This window comes from Natrix helvetica (genome assembly GCF_964273705.1).
Source record: "Natrix helvetica genome assembly, chromosome: 16".
Lineage (NCBI taxonomy): Eukaryota > Metazoa > Chordata > Lepidosauria > Squamata > Natricidae > Natrix > Natrix helvetica.
The window spans coordinates 11,318,486-11,343,072 of record NC_138563.1 but is presented as its reverse complement, the minus strand read 5'-3'; the positions used below and the strand labels follow the sequence as shown (position 1 = coordinate 11,343,072).

The window sequence follows — 24,587 nt, the reverse complement described above, 5'->3', positions numbered from 1 at the left end:
GGCCCTGGTGCCTAAGAGAAAGCCACAAAGGTCCCAAGGAAGGGAGTCCTGCAGAAAAGCCTCTTTGGGGGCTCTCTGCACCCCCCCCCTTGTGAACAACACCATACGAGGTGCCACATCAGCTCCTGGGGGCCTAGCAGGCAGAAGGAGGCAGTCCCGGTCACGGCAGTAAATGGGCGAAGGAGTCGAGGTCTGTCCTCAGCTCATCGATGGCTGAGTTGTGAGCACAAGAAAGCTGTTGGCATCTCCCTTCTCAGCCCCAGAGGTCCCATGGGGAGTTCTTGGCATTTCTGGGTGTTTTAATGGGGCTAAACTGACTGGCAGGCAGATAGACTGGAAACTCCTGAAGCTGCTCCCCAGGCAGTGAAGCCCACGCTGGAGGGGAGTGGGCTGAAGGGGGCACGACACCTTAACTGAGCTCCAGGGTGGTGGCCTGGAAGCCAAGAGAAGGAACGAGGCAGGGGCCACCTCAGCCCACCTGGTGTCCCATGTTCCCCATGTTCCCCTGGCACGCTTGGCCTTTAATAGCCCGGGGTGGCCCAGGTGTCAAAGGGCAGGTAAGACCAGGCTCCCCCTTCATTTGGAATGAAAATGAATGTATGCTTCTTCTCTGGGCCTTTGGTTGTTTCTTCTTCTGTCGGCCCTCCGGGGCAGAGCAAAGGGGAAACACACAACCTCTTGTGAAGAGCCAATTCTACATCAACACAATCCTGCAAGTTCACCCCTCCCCCCTTCTCCCACCCCCTGCGGAGCCTCTTCTTGGACTCCTCTTTAGGCAGCGCCTCCTTCCCTCTTCTCCCAAAGTCTTTCTCAGGCACCACTGCACCTTCTGCACAATAACAACTACGGGTGGTCCTCGACTTACAATGGCTGGTTTAGTGACCGTTCAAAGTTACAACGGTACTGAAAAAGTGACTTGTGACCATTTTTCCCACTTATGACCGATGCAGCATCCTTATGGTCACCTGATCAAAATCCAGATGATTGGCAACTGATAAATATGAGGCTGTCAGTGTCCCAGAGTCACACGATCCCCTTTGTGACCTTCTAACAAAGCAAAGCAAATGCAGAAGCCAGGACTCACTTAGCAACCATGCTGCTAATTTAACGACTGCAGTGATTCGAAGCTTAGCAACTGTGGTAAGAAAGAAAAGAAAATGGGGCAAAACTGAATGAACAAATATCTCAGCAACGTGAATTTTGGCTTCAACAATTATGGTCGTAAGTCGAGGACCACCTGTACACCTTGGTAACACCATCTGGGGAGGCTCTGTGTCCTCATCCCAGGCTTCCAGAGGCTGCACCAAGGGGCTCCTGTGGGGGGGGGGCAGAGGAGAGGCTGGAAGCTGCTCCCTGGATTCTGCCGAAGCCCCAGGCAGGCCAAAAGACCCTTGAGCTGGAAAACACCCCTGCAGAGCCTCCCCATCCGGCTCCCCACCTCTGGGGGCTCAGCCTTCCTGCAGAAAGCAAAGCCCCCAGGTGATCCTCCAAGAAGGAAGTAGGGCTCCCCGGGAACTTGGCATCAGGGCCTAGAAAGTGGGTGAATGAACAGTTCAAGAAGTAAAATTATAACAGGGAGCCAAGAAAAACCATCCATCGAATCATTTTATTTATTTAGGAAAACTCACTCCCAGTGAATCTGGGTGGCTTACAAAGATTAAAACCCTATAGATATATATAAAAGCAATATATAAAAGCAATGGCTCTCCCCCTCCTGGGAACAACAAATCAATCACTCAATCGATCAGTCACTTGTCAGGCTCCATCCCACTCCGGGTTCCCCAGGACTGTTGGCAAAACCAGGGGCCTCCCGGAAGAGTGTTGGCGGGGGGGGGGGGGTGAAATGACGCTAAACTGCCACTTTGAAAACTTTTTGAAGGAACCTAAAGTCATTCAGGGCTGCACAAGGTGAGTCCCAGCTAGGACAGAAAGTTATTCAGTACATAAAGAGTAAGCCTGCTAACTGCAATCAGTCAATCAGTCAGTCAATTAATCCAACCATTCTCCTTTGTGTTACTTATAGACAACTCTGTCTCTTGCTCGCAGTCCCTCATCCAGAGCGAGGGGTTCACACAACTCACCAAATCACATTCTGCCTGCTTGGAGATCCTTTGATTTGGGGTGTGTGGAGGCACCAGGATGGCCTAAAAAGCACATTTCACCACTAGAGGGCAGCCTCACTCTCCTTTGCACTTGGAGGCGTCCAAAGTGCTTTGCATACTATTTGCATATGCTAATAAGGAGACGAACCGATCAGCATGTAGGGAAATTACAGTGAGTGATTAAAAGAGCATTCAAAGGGGGGGGGGGCGGAGAGCCGCTTCTGCCTTGTAATTAAATGTGTTTGTCTGATAAAGAGCCACAGAGGAGAGGAGAGGAGACCCCTTGCCCAGATGGGCTCCTGCTCTGACTGCCTGGGCTTTGTGGCAGAGCTGAACGGGAGGGGGGGGGGGTGTTTGTCTCCCAGGGGGCCAGACTCGGAGGTGGATGGGGCAGGGGTCTCAAAGCAGCTGGGAGGCCGTGTCTGAAAGCTCACCCGGCCCCTCTCTTTGTTCCAGAAATTACTGCAGAAATAAGGGTGGCTCCCCTCACAGGGTCGTTGTGAAGGAATGTCAAACTTGGCTTCATGGATGTGGGGCGCCCTTGAGAAGGCGGGGACTGGAGTCTTAGTAAAACCCAGTGCAAATGAGAAAAACGGGATTCTCATCTTGAAAAAGAACCATTCGCTCAAGGAATTCTCTGCAGCTGGATTTCTCCAGTCCAGCTCTTTTTTCCCAAGCCCCCCCCCTCCCAAAGCTGGCCCATCGACCCCCGCCTGGCCTGAGAGGGCTGTGAGGCGGAGAAGGGAGACATTCCTGGTTTGCACCTTAATGCGGGACTTCCACAGGAGAGGGTGTGTGTGTGAAATAGAGCTAAGCTGTCTTGGCCTAGCGTATGAATTGAACCTGGCTAGTTTTTGAGTTTGCAGGAGTCACCGCATCTTATAAACAATCATATGGTGGGGGTTGACAGAGCTCATTAGGTTAATAGCTGGTCCAGACCCACCAAGGGGGACTCGAGGCCTGAGAGCAGCATTTCTCAAGCTCAGCAATTTTAAGCTGTGTGGACTTCAACTTCCAGAATTCCCCCTTCAGCATCTCCCCTCCCCTCCCTGAAACCTTCCTGGCTGTCGAACTCAAGGCCCAGGGCCGGATCTGGAAACAGAGGAGGACCAGCCCACGGTGCCTCTGCCAGCCAAAACAGAGCCTGGGAGGGGCGCATGTGCCCCCCCCCGCTCTCCGTTTTCAGTTGCGACAGCCCCCTGCAGCCCTCTGCCAGTGCAGACAGCCTCCGCTTTCCCTGGCAGAGGGCTGCAGGAGGCCGCCACAGCCGAAAAGGAGGCCCGGAGGGGGCTGTGTGTGGCCCCCTGACTGAGCTCTGTGTTTCGTTGGCAGAGGGCTAAAAGCAAAGCAATACAAAAAGAGAAATGTTTCTCCTTTTCCATTTGAGCATCCAAGAGCGGTCAGGAAAGGAGAAAGGGAAAGAGGAAAGACAAAGAGAAGGAAGGAAGGATGGAAAGAGCAAGGGAGGAAAAAGAAGGAAAGAGGGGAAGGAAGGAGAAAGGAGTATGAAGATGGAAGGCAAAAGGGAAGGAAGGAAGGATCCCCTCCAGCCTTGCCCAGGCCATCACGGGTGCCCTGGACACCAAGGGATGATGAGTTGGGACACACACACACACACACACACACACGCACACACACACACACTGCTGCCCCCCTTGAGGTCAAAAACAACCCTGACGGGGCCCTCAATGAACTTGACTTTGAGACCCTGGTTCCAGGAGAAGCTCCTCCAGTTTCCCAGCCACACAGCCAAACCACTGAGAGATTTGGGAGTTGGGGGTGGTGAGAGGGCCCAACGAGGAAGCTCTTTCCCCCCTGGAAGCCTGCTCAAGTTCACGTCCCAGAGCAGGGGCATTTGGGGGAGAGGGAGGTTAAAAAGGTCAAGATGGCATTTTAACCTCTCCCGGGGATTCCCTTATCCTGATGGATTTCCCCCGTTGTGGAAGGGTGGGTGCTGTTTGGACAGGGCTCCAACATCTCTAAGGGTGTGTGTGTGTGTGTGTGTTCCCCTTTGGACAAGGGTTCGCTGCTTCCCCAGCGCATGATGCTGCTGATGCTGCCGCTGGGGGGGAAGCATGTGATGTGGTTGTCCGACCACAGAGGCTTTGGGGTTTCCTTGATGTCTCTACGGAAACCATGTCAAAGAGCCACCTCAGCTGCCGGGGGGGGGGGGGGGAGGAAGATCGTGTGTGTGTGTGCGAGTGTGTGTGTGTATGAGTGCATGCTTCTTTATTTTTAACCCAGTGCTGATCCATGGAAATTGAACAGGAGGAGGAGATCCCCTTTGCAGACACTGGACCGCCAAGCCAGGGCTCTGTGGGGCCCCCTCCCTGCCCCCCCGGTCCCATTGCTTGAAAAGGCTTCTTTCACAGAGCACGAGGGTAATATCTGTAGCTAAGGCTCCTTGGTGCTCTCTGAGCTCGCTTGTTTCCATGCGGACAATTCCTGACTCAAATAGGTAACATCAATGCTCAGAGAGCACCCGGAGCCCCTCGCAGAACAGGGAATTACAGGGCTGGAAGGGACTTCGGAGGCATTCTAGTCCACGGGTGTCAAACTTTTGTTGAGGGCTGCATCAGGGTTGCGTTTGACCACGGAGGGCTCCATTTCGGCCTGTAACAGCCGGGGGGGGGGTTCCAAATGGAGCCTTGGAGGGCCAAATCTGGCCCACATAGGGGCTCAATTTCAGACAGCAATGGGTCGAGGGAGGCCTCTAGAGGCCCCTGTGCCCCATTTTGGCTGGCAAAGTGCTGCAGGAAGCCGTCCAGGGCAGAAATGGGGCATGGGTGGGCCACACACACACACACGGTCCCGTTTTTGCTAGCAGAGGCACCGGGGGCTGGTCGTTTGCTATTTCCAGGCTGGCCCTGCGGGACAAATCTAAGCACCTTGTGGGCCGAACCCGGCCCGTGGGCCTTGACGTTTGACTCCCCCGTTCTAGTCCAGCCCTCTGCTCAAGGCAGGAGATGCCATTCTACCCGAATGTTTGTCCAGACTATTCTTGGAAGCCTCCAGTGAGGGAGCACCCACCACCCTGGGAGGCAAACTTTAGGAAGAGGGACCCGTCCCAAGTCGGCTCTGCTTTACCAGATTTTTCCACAGGTCCAGCCCCTCAGGACCACACCCTGCCATGCAGAAGTCAGGCGGAAGAGAGCCAGGACGCTTGAATGCCCTGCGCTGAAACAAACGGCGTTTGTGCCTGACTGAGCCCCCACCTCATGCCCGGTGGGGAACATGGCTCTCCAGGAGATGCTTCAAACATGTAGAGAGGGCTTGGCCGGCATTTTCTGCTGACCGGAGCATCCAGCTCGATTTTTAGGTAGGTCTTCGTGGGCCTCCCTCTCCATTGCCATCTTATTCTCAAGGCTTCCCTTGGCTGACCCATGCTCAGGCCGAACCACGAGGCCGAAAGGACTACCTGCAAATGTGCTTCTTTGGACTCAGGACTGGCGGCTGGAGAAAGGCCACTCAGAAGCAGCTTCATCCACCCGTACCTTCCAGAGGCTGGCCAGAGGTTTTGCAGAGCTGCCTGGAAGATCCCTGGGGAAATCACCTGCCTTGGGGGAGATCCTGGCTCAGGCCATGTTAAGAGGGGGATGGGGATGGGGGTCACAGCAAGTGATCTGACCGTGGCAGGAGATTTCTTTCAACACATCTTCAGACCACCCGCTCTCTGCCAGGGGCTGAGATGCCCAGGGATTAAGCCCAGGATGGCTTGGCAGCCAGGAACAGCTGAACCTCTTTGGGTTTCTCTCCCAAAGCATGAAAGCCTGGAGACCCCACAGCCAGCCCTGCAAAGAAACCCAGGGAGGTCTGCTGTGGGGCAGCAGCAGGGACCGTCCCTGCGGCCCCAGGTCCAGGGGTGAAATTCAGCAGGTTACGAAGCAATTTTCAGTAGCAGAAATTCTGAGTACTTTGGAGAACCGGCAAGTCCCAGAGTGGGGAGGGAATGGGGATTTTGCAATATCTTTTCCCTGCCACGCCCACCGAGCCATCCCTGCAGAACCGGTAGTAAAAAATGCTGAATTTCACCACTGCCCAATTGATATAAAACCCCCGGCCAACCCCCGGCAGCCTTTCCAAGCGGACCAGACGGACACGGCATGTCCAGATAAGCCATTTGGTGACTGAGGGGCACTGACAGAATCCTGCCCATCTGAAAGTCCAGTTCTCCGGCCGGCTCCTTTACAGCCCAAGAACTTAAGAGAAGGTTCCTCCTGAAGCTCGGCCCACCGTGCAGCTGCCGGACCTGGCCCCTCTTGGCTCTCCCTTCCTTGGGCAGCTTCTCTCTGCCCCTCTGCCAGCCCCACACGGCACCCGCAGAGAGGAAACTAGTTGCAGCAAACAGCTTTGACCTCTTTGCCCCCCAACGCCCCTCCCCTCGCCAAAAGGGCAGGTCTTCCTCTGCAGGGGCTGGCAACAGGCCAGGCAGGGGACGCCACCCCCCCTCCCTGAGAAACTGCAACCTTGGAGTGCTTTGCCTAAAACGGATGCAAAGGCATATTGGGTTTCCTTTTGTCTACCTTTGTTTTGCATTCAGGTGCGGTTTGTATGCCAAAGAGGGCGTGACTGTTTGTTTCCCATCCTTCCTACTGGGCCTTTTTGGATCCCCCAGAATTCCACTTGGGCTGCTCAACTTCCGGGGTGGGGGTGGGGGGGGGGGGAAACCACACTCTGCAGCCACTGTGTTTCCAAAGTCCGGTTTTGAAGACTGTTTTTCACAGTCTGCCCAGGTGTCTTCTGTGTTTGAACCACAAAGCAATGATTAGCAAGTAACATGGGTGTATTTGGGGGAGGGTCCTTTGCAGGGAAAGGGTCCACAAAGTCAAGATGGTGGCCACCCTCTCACCATCCAAGCCAGGGGTGAAATTCAGCAGGTTCTGGAGAACCGGTAGTGGGAATTTTGAGTAGTTCGGAGAACCGGCAAATCCCACCTCTGGCTAGCCCCCAAGTGGGGATGGGAATGGGGATTTTGCAACATCCTTCACCTGCCACGCCCACCAAGCCACGCCCACAGAACCTGTAGTTTAAAAAAAATGAATTCCACCCCTGATCCAAGCTCCGCCTCTTTTATGGGCCTCCCCACAGGGAGCAGGTCAAAAGGGGGCGTGGTCGTGGTCGCCAGTTCGATTCTGGGGTCTGTTGTGTGGCTCACACAAGGCAAAGTTCATCACACACACCACCACAACTTCAGTCTTGCCATTTTGTAAAACATTTTCTAGTTGTTATTAAAGCTTCTTATAATTCATTTTATTGAATTTTAAATTATATAAATTTAAATTTATAATTTGTTGACATTGACGTATAATTTAAAATGCAAATAGATAATGGGGGGATAAAAAGGGGAAACCGAAAGGGGAAGGAGGAGTAAAATAAGAAGGAAAGAAACAAAAAAAACCCGGTGACTTCCAACTTTTGGGTGCAATAAAATACAAAATAAAGCCTCAATGTTTTGCTTTATCTGTATAGCAAATACTAGCGATTTCTATAACAACAATCTCATCTAATCATCAAAAGCCAAAACCAAAGTTTCATGTTTGTTTCTGTTTCCAGAAGGATTGGCACTAAATAAAAGGAAGATTCTTGCAGCTGGATCCTTCATTGCCCCCCCCCCCCCTTTTTAAAAAGCCCTACTAGAAATCAGCATCTCGGAGGTTTCTGGCTTCAACTGAATTCGTTTCAGCTTCACTTCTTTCGGTGACCCGAACAGCTAATGGAGGGGGGGGATTGCGCCCCACGCCCGGGGGAAGCCGGGGAAGCCTCGGTCGCCTTAAGCCAAGCAGGGCAGCCCCTGGCGGGGACGGGGCAGTTCTGGCATCGGTCACAGTCACCGGGTGGTCGTGCCCCGACCGAGGGCTCCCCGTGAAAGGGGGCACCGTTTCAATGCGCGGTCTGGGGGAGCCTGGGGAGGGCTGCAGTCCTCCCGGGGTCTGCTGCAAGCCAGGCCGGGCCGAAGGGAGCAGAGGCGGCGCCCCCAGGGCTGGGCAGGGGATCCCTCATGTTCCCGACGCGTATGGGTTAAGCCCCCTCCTCAGGGCTCCTGTGTCTGGTCCCCCTTTCCTCCCCCTCCCCTCCCTTCGAGCCCATCCCAGCGACCCTGGGAGGTGGCTCTGGCTGAGGACAAATTGGACCCAGGAGGTGAGAGCCGCGTCAAGCATCCCGGCTCCCTTGGCCTTGCCAGCTCTGTCTTGGGAGAGAGGATGCCCAGAGACCACCGGGTTGGCACTGTGGTGATGGGAGGGCCAGACGCCCCAGTCCCTCCACCCTGTGGAACATCAGATGCTCCAGCCCCCACCCCTCCCGTGAGATTGACGGGTGAGGTTGCTGGGGAGCCTGCTAAAATTTTGCACTTTTTAGAAAGACAAATTATCTTTCTTAGTGGTTTTAATACGGTTATGATTTTTAATGGTATTTGCAGTGACTTCAGTGGATTTTGTAATTTTTAAAAATTTAAAATTTAAAAACTTCCCAAATTTTATTAGTTTTGAAAGTTTTAGAGGAAAAAAGGGGTTAAAAGGTTATGGAACATTTTGACAGCTACATCGTGCGGGGGGGGGAGAAGCCCCCCCAGGTCTTGCAACTTTTACAAAAAAGAAAAGTAGAAAATTATGAACATTTACATAGATATTAGCAGTTTTAAGTTTAACACACACAAACACACACACCCGTCCACTGGCAGAGCCTCCGCCCCTCCCTGCTTTGTTTCTTGTGCAGCCTCCCCCATGTCTCCTAAGAGGACACTGTGTTTTTTAATGAAAGCCTCTGCTTCCTCAACTGTGTTGATTCTAATTCTACTACCCTCCCAAAAAATCAACATGCCTTCTGGTAACAACCACCTGAACCAAACCCCATTATTGTATAATTTTTTTGCTAAGAAGGAAAGTTTCCTTCTCTTATCTCTTACTTTCTTTGGGATCTGCTTAAGAATGGTTATTTCTTTATCCTTATATTTTAACGGTCCTCCCCTTTGAGCTCCTAGAACCTCATCTCTTGTGGTTTTTCTAAGAAATTTAACATGAACTTCCCTTGGGATATTGTGTGTTCTAGCATAGACTGAATTAATCCTATAAAACAGGTCAATACCGCACCCAAGCTGTTGTTTGTCTCTGTTAATATATTCTGCTAACACTGTAGTCATAATCTCCTTAAAATCTTCATTTTCAACTTCTGGCAAGTTTTGAAACCTAAGGAAAAAAGACATCGTTTCAAATTCCATTTTTATCATATGATTCTCAAATTCTACATTCCCCCTCTGGACCGTCTTCAGGTCATCTCTCATCCCAGCTCTTCCAGGCTGCATCGGCGAAGCGTGCGGTGGCATTCCGCGTGCTCCCCACGCTCACCGGCTCCTGGGGCAAAGCTGGAGACCCCCCCGTGGCCGCCGCCGCTCCAGAGGGTCCCAGCAAGCCGCCCCTACGGTAGGGCACCCCTCCAAGGCACCCTGTGCTCCTCTACGGTTCAGGGGAGCCCACCGAAGCAGCGAGAAGGCGGACGTGCACGTCCGTCGCCTTCAGCCAGCAGAAGTCGTCCTCAACACTGGAAGTCTTTAAGAAGATGTTGGATAGCCATTTGTCTGAAACAGTATAGGGTTTCCTGCCTAGGCAGGGGGTTGGTCTAGAAGACCTCCAAGGTCCCTTCCGACTCTGCTATTGTATTGTATTATTGTATTGTAACTTGCAAAAAACAAACGGACACAAACTAATACCGCCAGTTGGGGAAACCTGGTCCACACATTTTTTTTACTACTGGGCGTGGCTTGGTGGGTGTGGCAGGGGAGGGATACAGCAAAATCTCTATTCCCTCCCCACTTGGGGGCCAGCCAGAGGTGGTATTTGCCGGTTCTCCGAACTACTCAAAATTCCCACTACTGGTTCTCCAGAACCTGTCAGAACCTGCTGAATTTCACCCCTGCACCATCCCTCTCTGTGTGTGCGTGTGTGTATTCTGTGTATTGGGGGATGGGCAGCCCGTCTCTATCCACTCTCAGGCCCTTTCTACTCTTCCACAATTTCAGTTGCTGCTGTTAACAGTTTCTGCCTCTGAATGCAACCATTTTTTTAAATATCAGTCTGGTGTTCAGCCCCTACCTTTTGTTAGGCACAAGATACATAGTGCAAGGGGCCCGTGTGTGTTTTTGTGTATAATACACAATTCAATATAATATAATGAGAATATAATATATTTGATATGTATATATGTATGCCCATGCACGCACATAAAACAGAATAACAGGGTTGGAAGGGAACGGGGAGGTCTTCTAGTCTAACCCCCTGCTCAAGCAGGAGACCTTATATGCCATTCCGGACAATTGGCTGTCCAGTCTCTTCCTAAAAACTTCCCTGGCTGGAACACCAACAACTTCCAGAGGCAAGCTGTTCCACTGGTTATTTGTTCTCACTGTCACGAAATTTCTCTTTAATTCTAGGTATATGTGTATTTATCAAAAAGAATAATGAATTAGAAGTTAGTTATTTTCCTGCCTTCTAATAAAAAAACAGGCAAGGCGGGATACAACGTTTAAACGTTAAATTGACCATCTTATTTGTAATGGACGGGCATAGGTGTAGCATGGATACTCACAGTTAGTAACTTTGATATGTCTGACAGGCATTATAGTTAATCAGCAAATACTGATTATTACTACAAAAGAATGCATACAATATGTTATGTACTACTCCCTACAAAAATGTGAAGAAAATTAAGAAAGCCATATGAAATACTGTGTAATTTTGGGTTTGGGCTTTGTTTTTGGCAGGAGGGTCCCAAAACGTCTCAAGGCAGCCATTGTGGCACCTCCAGCATTGCCTGCCTGGAAACACGTTGTAAACTGCAAATGACAATAAAACAGCAGAGAAAAGGGGGAAGAGAAAAGAAGGAAAGAAAAGAAAAAGTGGGGGATGGGGTGGGAAGCATTATTATTTTGTTTTTCAGTGCAGTAGAATAAAAATAGTAAGGTAAAGCCTCCACTTTTTACTTTTATGTACTAAACATATTAGCCAGTCCTGCAACAACAGACTTATCTAATCAGCAATGCCCAAAGTCACATTTTCATTTCCTTCTGTTTTAAGTGCAAAGTCTAGAAACAGTTTCCAAGCAAGGCGTCCTCTTCTTTCCTTGGAAGCCGCTCCCTTCTGGCCAGAGAATCAGTACTGACCTGCTGCTTTTGGGAACGCGAGGCTCTTCCTCATCCATAGTTAGCAGAAGATCCCATCTTTGAACTGAATTGGATTCCATAGCCAGCCATGCGCTTATTCCGCTTTCAATCTTATTGTGTTCCTTTCCTTCTTCCATGTCGTTTTCCCCACCATCTACTTGCCACTCTATAAAAAAACAGTGCCCAGTTTCAAAGTTTCTCCCCCCCCATCCCTCAAGTAGGGCCCTTATTCACACCTTGCCCTAAGAGCTAGTTTGGCGCAGGGAGGGAAGGCGTCAGGCAAGAAACCAGGAGGCAGTGAGTTCTAGTCCTGCCTGGGGCGGGAAAGCCAGCTAGGTGACTTTGGGTCAGTTGCTCTCTCTCAGCCCAACCCTGTAGGAGAGGACCAGGCTGAGCCGGAGGGAGGGAGGGGCCAAGCAAGTCACCAGTCTGGAGTCCCTTCGCCTCCACAAGAGATCCAAGTCCGGCCCACCTTGAGTTCCGTTGACTCTTACCTGCCACCGGTTTGCTTCGACTGTTGGTTGGCCAGATTCTTGTCGAGAACTTGAGCTAGGAATCAATTTTTACAGCCATTTGAACCGCCTGGACCTTCTCCTTTCCCCGGCGCTTGACAAACCCATTTCACGGGGCTGTTAGGGGAAAACGGGGGAACGGGGGGGGGGGGGGTTGCTGCCAACGTTACTGCCAGTTTGCAACCTGTGTGCAACATGCGTGCTGTTCAATGTAAATTGTTCTGTTCGCATGCGCAGAACAATTTACAGTGAACTGCGCACACGCAGTCACTCAAATCCAAAATGGGATTCCTTGCGGCCAAGCAAGGGAACCAGTTCAGGTGCGTGCAGGGCTGGGCTGCTGCCGGTTCTGCGACTCAGGCCTGGATTCCACTACCGCAGGGGTGTCCAAACTTGGGAACTTTAAGACTTGTGGACTTCAACTCCCAGAATTCCCCAGCCAGCCATGCTGTGCAGATGAAGCTTCACGGTTCCTAACAGGCCACAGGCCAGTACTGGTACCAGGACTCCTTGCGCTTCACCTCAAACTACCTCCCTCCCCCCCTCCCTCTTACACTCACAAACACACAATTGGAGAGTGTGGCCACATTGTGGTCAGTGTTTCCAACCGATGCAAATGATGGCTCTTTGCAAGCGCCAGTCTAGAAGCCGCCCAGCATCCTCTTCCCACATCTCACAACCTGGAGCTGTTTGCAATAGTCTGACGCACTCGGGATGCAGAGAGGAGTCCATGTTTTTCCAAAGTGAGGTCAATTTAAATGGAAGGAAGTTGGAAAGCAGCTGTTAAGATATCTGGAGGGACAGTACAGGTCTTCTTCTTCTCCTACAACTGTGCTGCTCCTTTCCTTCCCCTTTTTTTACTTCTTCTCCGGCTTTTGTTATTGTCCAAGAATAACCATCCTGGGGTTCCTTCTTGCATGGTTAAAAGCTGGAAACCAGAATCCCAGGGCTGAAGGCTGTTTCATGTTAAGCAGCCTGGGAATTTGGCTGGGGGCTTTGGGGAAGGCTAGCCACAGCTCAGATCCCTCCCCTCCCCTCCCCCTCCCAGCGTTTATCCTATCTTACCGATTCCTTGAGTGTTTCTGATCTCAACAACTCTTCCAGCTCTCGGGCTCCCTCGTTTTGTTCCCCGTGTCCCTTCCAAGTGAGGCTTCAGGCCCTCAAAATTCTTGCACAAGTTGCAACAAGCCTCCTTTGCTTCAACTGCACAACCTACAATTTTACACCATTGCATCATCCAGACAGGAGAAAGTTGCAGGAGGAAACTGCGGGGCCCGTACCTGGCAATGGGGGTGTTTTAACATCCAAGAGTCTGTTCCCCATAGAAGAGTTCAGGGTTGGAACGAGGGGTCCCCTGTGCTCTCTGCTTTTCTTGCAGACAGTTCATCTACCCAGCTAGATAACATCATCAGTGCTAGAAGAGGGAGGGGTGGTGGTGGAAGACTGTGGGGTCCTTGGTGCTCTCTGAGCTTGTTTCCTTGTTTCCTGACCCAACTAGGTAATGCCACCTGTGCTAAAGGGGAGGAGGGTTTGCAGAGTGGAGATGCGGGAGGAGAAGGGCTCCGTGGAACTGTGGTTGTTTTGTTGCACACATTCCATTGTCCAGCTAGGGAACATGATTCCTTCTCTTCCTCCTCCCCCCCCCCCCAGAAGTGCAGCTAATTTACTCTGTGCTATACCTGGGCTTATATATCATTAAACCATGACTTGCTTAAACCGTAACTGGCCAAATAAGCCACGATAGGCAGTGTTCATGTAAAACATGGTCTCAAAACACACCACGGTGCATCCACACCACGTGGCCAGGTTAGTATGGAGCTCTTTACACACCCCGCTCCCATCCCTGGACGAGGGGGCTTGTGGTGGGCTGGTTTTCTCCTGAAAAGAAGACCAGGGAAGCCCCCGGGCCAAACCTGGCCTTCCGATCTGCTCAACAGCTTCTGGGATTCAGTCCTAGAAGACTTTCCCACTCTCTTGGATCAGAAGGGATCCAGTGTTGCTCTTTAGTGGCCAAGGGATCCAGTAGGGATCTTACTCTGAGAAGAGAGCCACGTCAGGAGAGCCAGAGCTGAGGGGACCCCTGGAGGGGGAGACCTGCAAGGGAAAGCCCAGCTCCAGGCCCCCCACTGCTCTCTGGGAGCAAGGCTTCCACTCCCTGTTTAGAACTGTTAACATTATACAGGCAGTCCTCCCTTTATGACCACAACTACTGAACCAACATTTTCTGTTGCTAAGCGAGACAGTTGTTTTGTGACTTTTACCTGATTTTACAACTTTTCTTGCCACAGTTGTTAAGTGGATCACGGCAGTTGTAAAATTAGCAACATGGTTGTTAAGCGAGTCCAGCTTCCCCACTGACTTTGCGTGTCAGAAGGTCGCAAAAGGAGATCACATCACCCGGGACGCTGCAACCGTCACAAGTGTGAAAAATGGTCTTGTCACTTTTTTCAGTGCCGTTGCAACTTCAAACTAAAGGATCTGTTGTAAGTCAAGGACTCCCTTCTACTTTTGCCAGTGTCGCTGCTGGGCGCTTCCGTTTGGCAGGCGTGAAGAGGCGAGCCATGGAGGCGGATGAGCAGGGAGGTAACCAGGGCATCACAGGGGCATCTCGCGCTCTTGAACTTCCAGCACAAGTGTTTGTGTTATTTGCACCAGCCCACCACAGACAGGCAGGGCGGGAAAATCAGCTGCTCACCTGATACCACTGAAGCTCCCTGGTAATTTATGCAGGGAAAGCTCTTCCGTGTGTGTGTGTGTGTGTGTGTGTGTGTGTGCGTGCATGCGCGCACGTGTGTATTTCCTGGAGTGCTTTGCAGAGATGACCTTGACAGGTGGCGAGATAAGTGGCCGTTTGAGTTTGCATAAGGAAACACAGAAGTCTCTGAAGGGACCTTCCCTAATTTATTGGGCTATAAAGGCGGTGGAGGAGAGACGGACTTTGAGTTGTGCAAGAGTCCGTTAATGCCATAAAAGGAAATAAAACGAGAGCCAAGAGTTCTACAGGTGGGGAGCACCTCCCAAAGCTGACACTTCACCACACAGACACACAAAGGCAAATGCACACATCTTGGCCCATGGGAAAAAACTGCCACCCGGGGGTGTCCAGAAAGGGGTCAAAAAAGTCAAGATGGCGGCTACATGCTACACCTTGAAGCCCTATGAGAACCGGGCCGGTGTCTGGGCCTTTTCCAGGGCCGAGACCTGGGATTCATCAGGGACAAAAGGGACCTTCTTTCCCCGTCTGTCTCCCTTGCAAGAGTGAGGGCCAACTTCAGTCACCCATGTCCTCTTTGGAGATTGCCAATGGAGGCTTCTCCTGCTCTCTTCGGCTGAAGGAAGAAGAGCTCTCAATGGTGTGGAAAAAGAGATTGGGGCTTGACCCAGGCATTTGGGTCAATATTAAAGTGGGGGAAATGACATTGCCATAGGTCTATACTACAGGCCACCCAACCAAGCAGAGGAAGTAGATGAACGTTTTGCTACTCAGCTAACTAAGTTATGTAGGAAACACACCACAATAGTAATGGGAGATTTTAACTACCCTGACATCAACTGGGAAACAAACTCTGCACCAAGTGGAAGATCCATCAGGTTCCTAACAAACCTAGCAGACAACTTTGTTTCCCAAAAGGTAGAGAAGGGAACCAGGGGATCAGCCATATTGGACTTAATTCTCACTAACAAAGAGGAAATGATAGAAAGTGTTGAAGCTACAGGAACCTTGGTGGCAAGCATTATGCAAACACAAGTAGTATAACATAGTCAAACTAGAGTATTGGACTTTTAAGAGAGCTAATTTCAATAAATTTAAGAGAGAGCTTGGGAAGGATTCCATGGATGAGAATCCTCAAGGGGAAAACAACTCAAGAAGCTTGGGAAATTTTGAAAAATGAGATTAAAAAAGCCCAGTCTAGCACAATACCAATGAAGAAGAAAAATAACAGCTCCCAAAAGAAACCAGTATGGCTGCATAAAGAACTCTCTGACAAATTGAAAGAGAAAAAAGATAAGTATAAAAAGTGGAAAGAGGGGGACATAACTAAGGCAGAATATCAGCAAATAGCCTGAGCCTGTAAAGATGAAGTGAGGAAAGCTAAGGCTCACAATGAATAAAGGCTTGCCACAAAAGTAAAAAATAACAAAAAAAAGCTTCTTCCAACATGTTAAAAACAAGAAAAAAGGAAACAATTGGTCCATTGCTGGGAGAAAATGGCAAGAAGGTGACAAGCAACAGGGAGAAAGCAGAACTACTTAACTCATGTTTTGCATCTGTCTTTACACAAAGGGAAAAAACAGTGCAACCTACCAAAAACAGCACCATAAAAATCAGATTAGGAACACAAGTTGAAATAGGGAAGAAAATGGTAAGTGAGCACCTGTCTACCCTAGACGAGTTCAAATCACCAGGACCGGATGGATTACACCCCAGAGTTCTGAAGGAACTAGCAGACGAGATCTCAGAACCACTGAATTATATCTTTCAGAGATCCTGGAACACCAGGGAACTACCAGAAGACTGGAAAAGAGCTGATGTGGTTCCCACCTTCAAATAAGGGAAAAAAATAGATCCAGGAAACTACAGATCTATCAGCCTGACCTCAATACCAGGAAAGATTCTAGAAAAAAATAATCAAGCAACGAATTTGCGAACACCTAGAAACAAACAAAGTAATAGCCAAAAGCCAACATGGATTTGTCAAAAACAGATCATGTCAGACTAATCTTATTGCATTCTTTGATAATGTGACAAAATTAGTGGACCCGAGGAATGCCGTCGATATAGTTTACTTGGACTTCAGCAAGGCATTTGATAAAATAGATCATAACCTACTACTAGACAAAATAGAAAAATATAGGTTAGACAGCATCACCACCAGATGGATTCGTAACTGGCTGACCAACCGCACTCAACGTGTAGTCCTCAATGGAACTGCATCTACATGGAGGGAAGTATGCAGTGGAGTACCCCAAGGCTCTGTTTTGGGCCCAGGACTCTTCAACATCTTCATCAATGATTTGGACGAGGGAATAGATGGGGAACTCATCAAATTTGCAGATGACACCAAGCTGACAGGATTAGCAAACACTCCAGAAGATAGGCTAAAGATACAGAAGGATCTTGACAAACTTGAACATTGGGCACTATCTAATAAAATGAAATTCAATGGTGAAAAGAGTCAGGCTCTACATTTAGGCAAGAAAAACAAAATGCACAGGTACAGTATAGTGATACCTTGCTCAGTAGTAGTAACTGTGAGAGGGATCTTGGAGTCCTAGTGGACAACCATTTAAATATGAGCCAGCCGTGTGCAGCAGCTGCCAAAAAAGCCAACACAGTTCTAGGCTGCATAAACAGAGGGACAGAATCAAGATCAAGTTAATAACACTTTATAATGCCTTGGTAAGGCCACACTTGGGATACGGCATTCAGTTTTGGTCGCCACAATGTAGAAAAGATGTGGCAACTCTAGAAAGAGTGCAGAGAAGAGCAACAAAGATGATTAGGGGACTGGAGACTAAAACATGAAGAACGGTTGCAGGAACAGGGTATGTCTAGCTTAAAAGAAAGAAGGACTAGGGGAGACATGATAGCGGTGTTCTGATATGCCACAAGGAAGAGGGAGTCAAACTATTCTCTATTCTCTGGACCTTGGAGGTCATCTAGTCCAACCCCTGCTCAAGCACGATGCCCTATACCATTCAGACAAATGGTTGTCCAATATCTTTTTTAAAACCTCCAGTGATGGAGCATCTATAATGTCTGGAGACAAGCCATTGCACTCAGGAAATTCCTCCTTATTTGTAGACTGAATCTGTCCTGGATCAGCTTCCATCCATTATTCCTAGTCTGGCCTTCAGGTGCCTTGGAGAATAGCTTGACCCCCTCCTCTGTGGCAGCCCCTCAAATATTGGGAGATGCTCTCCTGTCTCCCTTGGTCCTTCTCTTCCCTAGAGTAGCCAGGCCCAGTTCCTGCAACCGTCTGTCATCTGTTTGAGCCTCCAGTCCCCTTAATCCTCTTGGTTGCTCTTCTCTGCCTCTTTCCAGTACAGAGAGGAGCACCAGAGCTCGTTCCCTGAATCTTCCAACTTGTTTGAAGGGAAGAAGGGTGGCAGGGATCCAAAGGCTTTCCATCTTCTTTGGTTTACTTGCTTTGCAACAGTAACTCTCACGTCACTACAACATGTCAGCGTTAAATTAAAAGCTACGAATAGGCGAAACAGAAAGGCAAACAACGGGGCTGGCTTAGACTTTGTTCAGCGGGCCAGAAGATTTGGTCTTTTTTTCATCTCTAATGAGGACCAATGAATCACGACTGTGTGGTTCACTTAACAATGCAGTGATTCACTTAACAACTATGGCAAACAAGGTCATAAAACTCACTTACGACCGGCCTGAATTAGCAACGGAAATTCTGAGCCCACTGTGGTCGTAAGTCGAGGACTACCTGGAGGGTGAGAGTTTCTTTCTGGAGCCGCACCTCCGCCGCCTCTCCCGTGAATCGAAGGAAGCTGCGGCTCAGCGGCTACGCTGGCTTGAAGGGGCGCCGCGGCTGCTGCGTGGCTCTGTGCATCGGGAGGGTTTGGGGGAAAAGAGGAGGGGGCACCTTGAAGGGGGCTGCAGCTGAGGGGAGAGAAGCAGGGTGACTCACCCTGGCCGAGGCATGCCTGCTGGCCTCCGGAGGCTCTGGGTGTGCGCATGCGTGTCTGTCTGTGTTTGCATGTGCGTGCGTATTGCCATGGCCACCGAGTGAGTCACCCTTCTGGTGCTGGGAAGCCTCTCCTGGCTTTTTTCTCCCGGAGGTTGTGGGGGTGTTTGGTCTCCTTGAGAACCGGCCTGGCCCATCCCAGCCGGAGGAGGAGGAGGAGCGGGAGACGCAGCCAGGAGCCCCCCCCGCCTCCCAGGGAGGAGGGCCCCCATTGCATCCCCTCCCGCGGGAGTTTGGAAAAAACGCTGGCAAGGAAGAAGGCGGGAGGGCAGAAGGAACCCAAGCCGATTGGCAGCTCTGCCTGCCACTCTCTTCATCTTGCCAAAAGGGCACTTTGTTGATTGAGGCATTTGTTACATTGATTTGCCAGCCGTCTCCGGGGGCTCCGGGGGGGGGCAGAGCGTTCTCCAGCCCGGCGCCCCCTCCGCCTCTCCCGGGACGCCCCGGGGCTCTTCCGCAGGCGGCCCGGAGATTCCAGGGCTCGGGGGCGCTCGGTTGGGCAGCCTCCTCCGGAGGGCGGAGCCGGCGCTCTCCAGCCCGCCCCGCGCTCCTCCCGGGGGTATTTGAGGAGGCGGCCAGGCCGGGAGTGACTCAGACGCGCCGCCGTCAGACGGAGAGCCGCGCCAGACCCGCCTCGCCCGCCGCCATGGAGACCCCCGCCGGGCAGAAGCGCGGCCCTCGCAGCGGGGCCACCTCGACGCCAATCTCGCCCGCGCGCATCACCCGCCTGCAGGAGAAGGAGGACCTCCAGGAGCTGAACGACCGCCTGGCAGTCTACATCGACAAGGTGCGGTCGCTGGAGTCGGAGAACGCGGGGCTGCGGCTGCGCATCACCGAATCGGAGGAGGAGGTCAGCCGCGAGGTGGTCGGCATCAAGGCGGCCTACGAGGCCGAGCTGGGCGACGCGCGCAAGACGCTGGACTCGGTGGCCAAGGAGCGCGCGCGGCTCCAGCTGGAGCTCACCAAGGTCCGCGAGGAGTTCAAGGAGCTCAAGGCCAGGTGAGGCCCCCGCCCGCCCGCCCGTCAAGCGGCCGTAAAATGGCAGCCGGCCGGCACGGCAGCCGCTCTGGACTTGGCCCCGCCCGACGCTCCTCTGCCCGAAGGCCGCGGACGCCTCATTGGGAGCGGAGGAGCCCCTGACAGCCCCCCCTTTCCTCCCGCTTTCCGCTGGGGGGCCTGGCCGGCCGGTCCCGCGTGAGCTCCCCTCTGGCGGCCGGGCGTGACGCTGAGCGGGTCGAACCCCCAGCCCGTCCCAGCCCAAATCTTGCCAACGGGGCCCTTGGGGCCAACTGCGCCGCGCCCAGGACGGGGCTGCGTGTGGCTGCCCTTGGGGTGGGAAGCGCAGGGCCAAGGCCGGGGCTCCCGGGACAGAGGACGAGGCTTCCGAGGAGAGAAACGGGGCCGCTCAAGATGGCCAGTTGTCCTGAAGGCGCTTCTGGGATGGGATTTGGGACGAAGGGATTCCTTGGCTGCAAACGCCCCAAATGCTCCGCTGTAGTTGGCGACAGCAGCGGAAAAACTGTGTGTGTGTGTGTTAGACGGATTCTCCCCTCTTGCTTGTGGAGCTGGCGGAGGAGATGTGTGTTGTGGAGGATTAGCTTTTTACTCCTTCACCCTGGTGACTAGAAGCTTTCATACCTAAAGAGTTTTAAACCTTTAATGTTTCCTTTTATTCTTCTTTTTAATTGTTTTGTCATTAATATAGTATAAAAATGGCATTAACAATTTGCCAATAGATTTAGTAGTTTAAAACTTTTTGGGGCCTGTTTTTTGCAAGGGAGGGGAAATTAATATTGTATTAATCAGTACTTAGCTGGGCTTGATATTTGTGTCTTAGTTTTCTTAAATGCAATCTTTAATGTCTTGCTTTGTCTTTGATTTACTTTTTGTGTGTGTGGGGGGGAGTTACGATTTTCAGTCTGAAACGCAACCCCCTCAGACTATCATGGCAGAGCTGCTGGTGGTGAGAAGTCCTCACCAGTCCAGAGTTGGATGTGGTCTTCCTGGCATAGGGAGAGGAGGGAGTTGGGGGAGGGGCCTCATCTCCATCTTCAGTGTGCCAAGTGTGCCCCTCAGTGCCAGTAATGGGTAGGGCAGAGGCACCGTGGGCAGGGGCTGGTCCCCATCCAAAGACCCACCCTGGCTGCAGCTCGTAATCCAGCAGAACCCCCAAAGGCCTCCTGGAAAAGCGGCTTCTAAGTGGTTGGGTGTTCTGAGGGGCCTTCCCCATCAGCAGCACGCCTGACCTTGTTTGGAGGAGAGGGTCCTCCGTGGGTTGGCTGCAGAGGTCTTCCTGACGGGATCTGTTGCTTTCCGGTAATGGAGCTACGACCTGTGGACTTCAGCTCCCAGAATTCCACAGCTGGCTCAGGGATTCTGGGAGTTGAAGTCCACAGGTTGCAAAGGGGCCACAGTTCCCCACTCCTGATCTGCACCAATGGGGGTGAGGAGCAGGGGTGAAATTCAGCAGGTTCTGACAGGTTCTGGAGAACCGGTAGCGGAAATTTTGGGTAGCTCGGAGAACCGGCAAATCCCACCTCTGACTGGCCCCAGGAGTAGGGAGAGCATGGGGATGTTGCAGTATCCTTCCCCTGCCAGAACACGTAGTAAAAAAAAGTTGGCTTTCACCGCTGGTCAGGAGAGCTCAGCTAATGACCCCCAAACTGCCGTGTAGAGCATTGAACCCCCCCAAAACATGGAACATACAGTTGAGGACATGTGGGGAAGCGATAAAATTAGATTCCAGTTTAGACTCTTAACATTCCTGACCTTCAAGGACCTCCTGATTTGGGCTTCCCACTTGCCAATCTGATGCTCTAGCACAGTGTTTCTCAAACTTGGCGACTTTAAGTCCTGTGGACTTCAACTCCCAGAATCCCCCAGCCAGCATAGCTGGCTGGGGAATTCTGGGAGTTGAAGTCCACAGGACTTAAAGTCGCCAAGTTTGAGAAACACTGCTCTAGCAGGTTTGGCAGTTCTGGTTTTGTCTGCTTTCTGATGGTTGAGGTGTGGATTAATCCTGCGTGTTGTGTCTTCAGCTGGACCTTCCTGGCTTCATTTTCACATTTCTTGCAAAGGTTTCTGAGAAATGAGCGTGAAGGTCCCACAAGGACGTTGCTAGGGATAAGTGGGCTAATGGGAAGTGTGCAAATGAATTCACCCCAGGAGGCGACCCTCCTCCTGCCTGGTGCTGCCTGGATCTCTCTGGTGGTTGTGGTGCTGGGTGTGGCTGTGTTCTTTTGGCACCTGTAAATTAATCATCCTGCAATGTTGTAGGTGTGCCAGAGCCCTGTTCCCTCCTGGCTGGGCGATGGTGACACATGGGCTTTGGTATGCGTCGGTTGGGGCTGACTTTGCCTTGACTCTGGACTACAGAACTCACCTGGCTGGCTCAGCTAAATCTCGTTCCTGTCTGCTAAGACAGAGGAAGGTCTCCCCTGCTCAGCCAGCCCCACTCCCACAAAAATGTGTCCTGTAATTTTCCATATTGGGGGAGGGGGAAGGGCTGATTTTTATGCCTAGGGGTAATCCTCAACTTACAAATGATGGGTTAGGATACAGGATAACAGAATTGGAAGGGGCCTTGGAGGTCTTCTAGTCCGACCCCCTACTCAGGCAGGAGACCCAAAGTTATGCCTCAGAAAGGAGCTTTATGGGCTTGTAAAGCAATTCCAGATGTTGTGAAATGTTGATTTGCCCCTCCCCTGTTGCCACGTGACCACATTTGGGGTGCTTTGAGGACCCCCTGCATTTACAACCATGACCATGATTTCTGCCCAAAAACGTTGCCTGGGAAAGTGGATTTGGAATTACAACCCTTAATTTGCTTCCTGACTGCATGTTTCACTTAATGGCCGTGTGACTTGCTTAATGACTACTATAAAAATGGGTAAAAATAACTGGTCATGGGGTGCCTCGACTTACCACAGCAATGACTTTTGACCATCCCAATTATGGTTGTAAGTTGAGGACTATGAGCAGCCACAAATGTATTTAAGGGAAAGGTCACGTCCAGGGATGGGAGGGGTCTTTCCTCAGCCATCCTGGCTTGGGGGTGTCCCAGAAGGACCTGAGCTTTGCAGGACACACCAGGTTGTGACTTTTCCAGATGGCCTGCGTGTGCTGTAAACAAACCCAGTTGTGTGTCTCCCTTTCCCCTCTGCACATGTGTGTATGCACCCCCAGTAGATCAGCTACTGTTTCTTGTTGTTGGGCCAGTTACATTTGTGTCTTTACCTAGAGAGAGAGAGAGAGAGAGACTTTGTGGAATGGATTTTCCAGAACAATAAATAAATATTGCTGGGCTGCTTTCAGCACAGACCTAAAAGTGCAAGTTAACTTTAACTTTTGTGAGTTAAGCAGCGTCTTTCCAGGCTGACAAAGGCAGGGAAGTTGCTAAGCTGAAGCTCGCTCCATCCAAGGCAAAAAAAGGCTGATTGCCTCTTAATGAAATTGACTGGGGAAGATGCAGCCCGGGTTAGAGTTAAGTTGCGTAAACCTGGTTATTGGTCATTGCACGGCTTTCCTCCTTCCAAAAAATTGCCCATGAGTCAGTAAGCCCGCAGTAGTAACTCATTGACTTCAGACTGTGAGTAGATACGCCGGGAGAGAGAGAGAGAAGGAATTCCATGTATTCATTTGGGCTGAATGTCTGGATAGAAACTCGGCCTCTCCCAAGCTTTGGGGCCGATTGGTGAACCGACTCTTGTGGTCCTCTTCTTCCCCTTTTGGCCACCAGGATCTTCAAAGAGTCCAGCCCAGAAGTAAGGAGGGAGTTCCTGACAGTGAGAAACAACCAATCAGTGGAACGGTTTCCCTCCGTCGCTGGAGGCTTTCAAAGGGAGACTGGACCGTCACTTGTGTATAGGCCGGGGTCTCCTGCTTGAGTGGGAGGGTTGGACTACAAGGCCTCCAAGTTCCCTTCCAACTCGGGTATTCTGTATCCTGTGGAGGTGCCAAATTTGTGGCCCAGAGCTGCATCAGAGTCTCCGGGTGAGAGTCTTGGCCTGGGTAAGACTTCTGGGACCTTTGCTGGCTTCCCCGTGGCATTTCTTGGGGAGCATCAAACTTGTTGCCCAGGGACTTTTACCTCTGTTCCCCAGACTGGGTCCAGGGACCTACAAAGTGATTATCTGGCGCAGTGGCAGCTTCCTCCTTTCGTGATGCCCGCTCCCTTCTTCGGAAGTCATCCAGTGCTGAAGTCTGGAAAATGCGCTCCTCGGGAGCCAGCAGGTTTGGCTGAGGCTGGAGCACGTGCCGTGTTTCTAGTCCTTAGTGTGTGTTTCTAGGGCTTCCCAGTTTGTTTTTGTGGTCCATAGGCATTAGGGGCTTATTCCACAGTTAGGGTATAAATCAATCTTTTTGGACCTTGGCAACTGTAAGATGCGTCGACTTCAGCTCCCAGAATTCCCCAGCCAGCTTTGCTGACAGGAATTCTGGGAATTGAACTTACAGTTGCCAAGATTTAAAAAGACTGGTATAAATACCACTTTGCTGTGGGAAATTTCAACTCCAAGGTCTTGATCTGTTATTCCAGGTCAGTTGGGGGAAGAGCTGCCTTCTTGCAAGTGTCTCTTCAGCTTGGCCCCTCCACCTCTGATCAGTTTTTCTCCCGCTTCCTGCCCTTTGCTCTTTCCTAAGTCCGTCCCCTGCAGCCGATAAGACCCCCTCTGTCTGTCCCCAGCTGAGTGGCTGCCACCTCGTTGCCCATGTTTTCTGTGTGAGTTTCTGGCCAGTTTTAGAAGTGACAGCTGCAGGCCGAGGCTTTGGGGAGGGGCTGCTGGAGAGGGTTGCTCCCCTTTTATCTTGGCAAGCCATTTGCAGCTGGCATCCTGGATTGCCTCTGCCGGCTCACAGCATTCGTGCAGATGGCAGGACAGAGGGCTGGGCAGTGCCTGGCGGGAGCCGTGTAGGACAAAGGTGGGGGGGTTGGTTTGGGTGCCGAGAAGCCCGAAACCTTGAGCAGAGCAACGATTGGACTAGAAGACCTCCGAGGTGCCTCCCAGCCCTGTGATTCCGTGTTCCATGAACTCCCTTCCAAGTGGGGGATTCTGCATTCCTCAGCGAGGAGAGAACTTGCTTTGCCGAGCCCCCCAAATAATCTTTCTAAGCT

The 24,587-nt window shown here is 51.4% G+C and overlaps 2 protein-coding genes across 5 annotated transcripts in view; one reads left to right on the top strand and one right to left on the bottom strand.

The window, feature by feature from the left end:
• Positions 1–8,380: 8,380 nt before the first annotated feature.
• Positions 8,381–18,448, bottom strand: LOC309399722 (uncharacterized protein). Of its 4 annotated transcripts, none has more exons than XM_081967795.1 (3): positions 12,834–13,014; positions 11,257–11,422; positions 8,381–9,286 (listed from the first exon to the last, which is right to left on the bottom strand). In XM_081967795.1, exons 1-3 carry the CDS (start codon positions 13,003–13,005, stop codon positions 8,719–8,721), a joined length of 906 nt encoding a protein of 301 aa, XP_081823921.1. In that variant the 5' UTR covers positions 13,006–13,014; the 3' UTR covers positions 8,381–8,718. The 4 variants fall into 4 exon arrangements, 1 of the variants encoding a protein (XP_081823921.1); XR_014176563.1 differs by lacking the exons at positions 8,381–9,286; positions 12,834–13,014 and adding exons at positions 11,751–11,885; positions 13,049–13,120 and having other exon boundaries at positions 9,312–11,422; XR_014176564.1 differs by lacking the exon at positions 8,381–9,286 and adding an exon at positions 11,751–11,885 and having other exon boundaries at positions 9,312–11,422; positions 12,834–13,013.
• A 387-nt stretch (positions 18,449–18,835) lies between these two features.
• Positions 18,836–24,587, top strand: part of LMNA (lamin A/C) — a 41,141-nt gene continuing 35,389 nt past the window's right edge. The window contains exon 1 of the mRNA XM_081968046.1: positions 18,836–19,474. Coding sequence (XP_081824172.1) covers positions 19,122–19,474 — 353 coding nt within the window. The 5' untranslated portion in view covers positions 18,836–19,121. The remainder of the gene's footprint in view (positions 19,475–24,587) is intronic.

Bases quoted from the DNA above. Each gene is read 5' to 3' on its own strand.
- LOC309399722 (XM_081967795.1), bottom strand. From the start codon at position 13,005: ATGATGCAATGGTGTAAAATTGTAGGTTGTGCAGTTGAAGCAAAGGAG. The intron at 11,423-12,833 runs GTAAGATAGGAT...GTTTTTTTATAG, and splicing joins CAGAAACACTCAAGGAATCG to AGTGGCAAGTAGATGGTGGG. The intron at 9,287-11,256 runs GTCAGTACTGAT...TTTTTTCCTTAG, and splicing joins CGCGTTCCCAAAAGCAGCAG to GTTTCAAAACTTGCCAGAAG.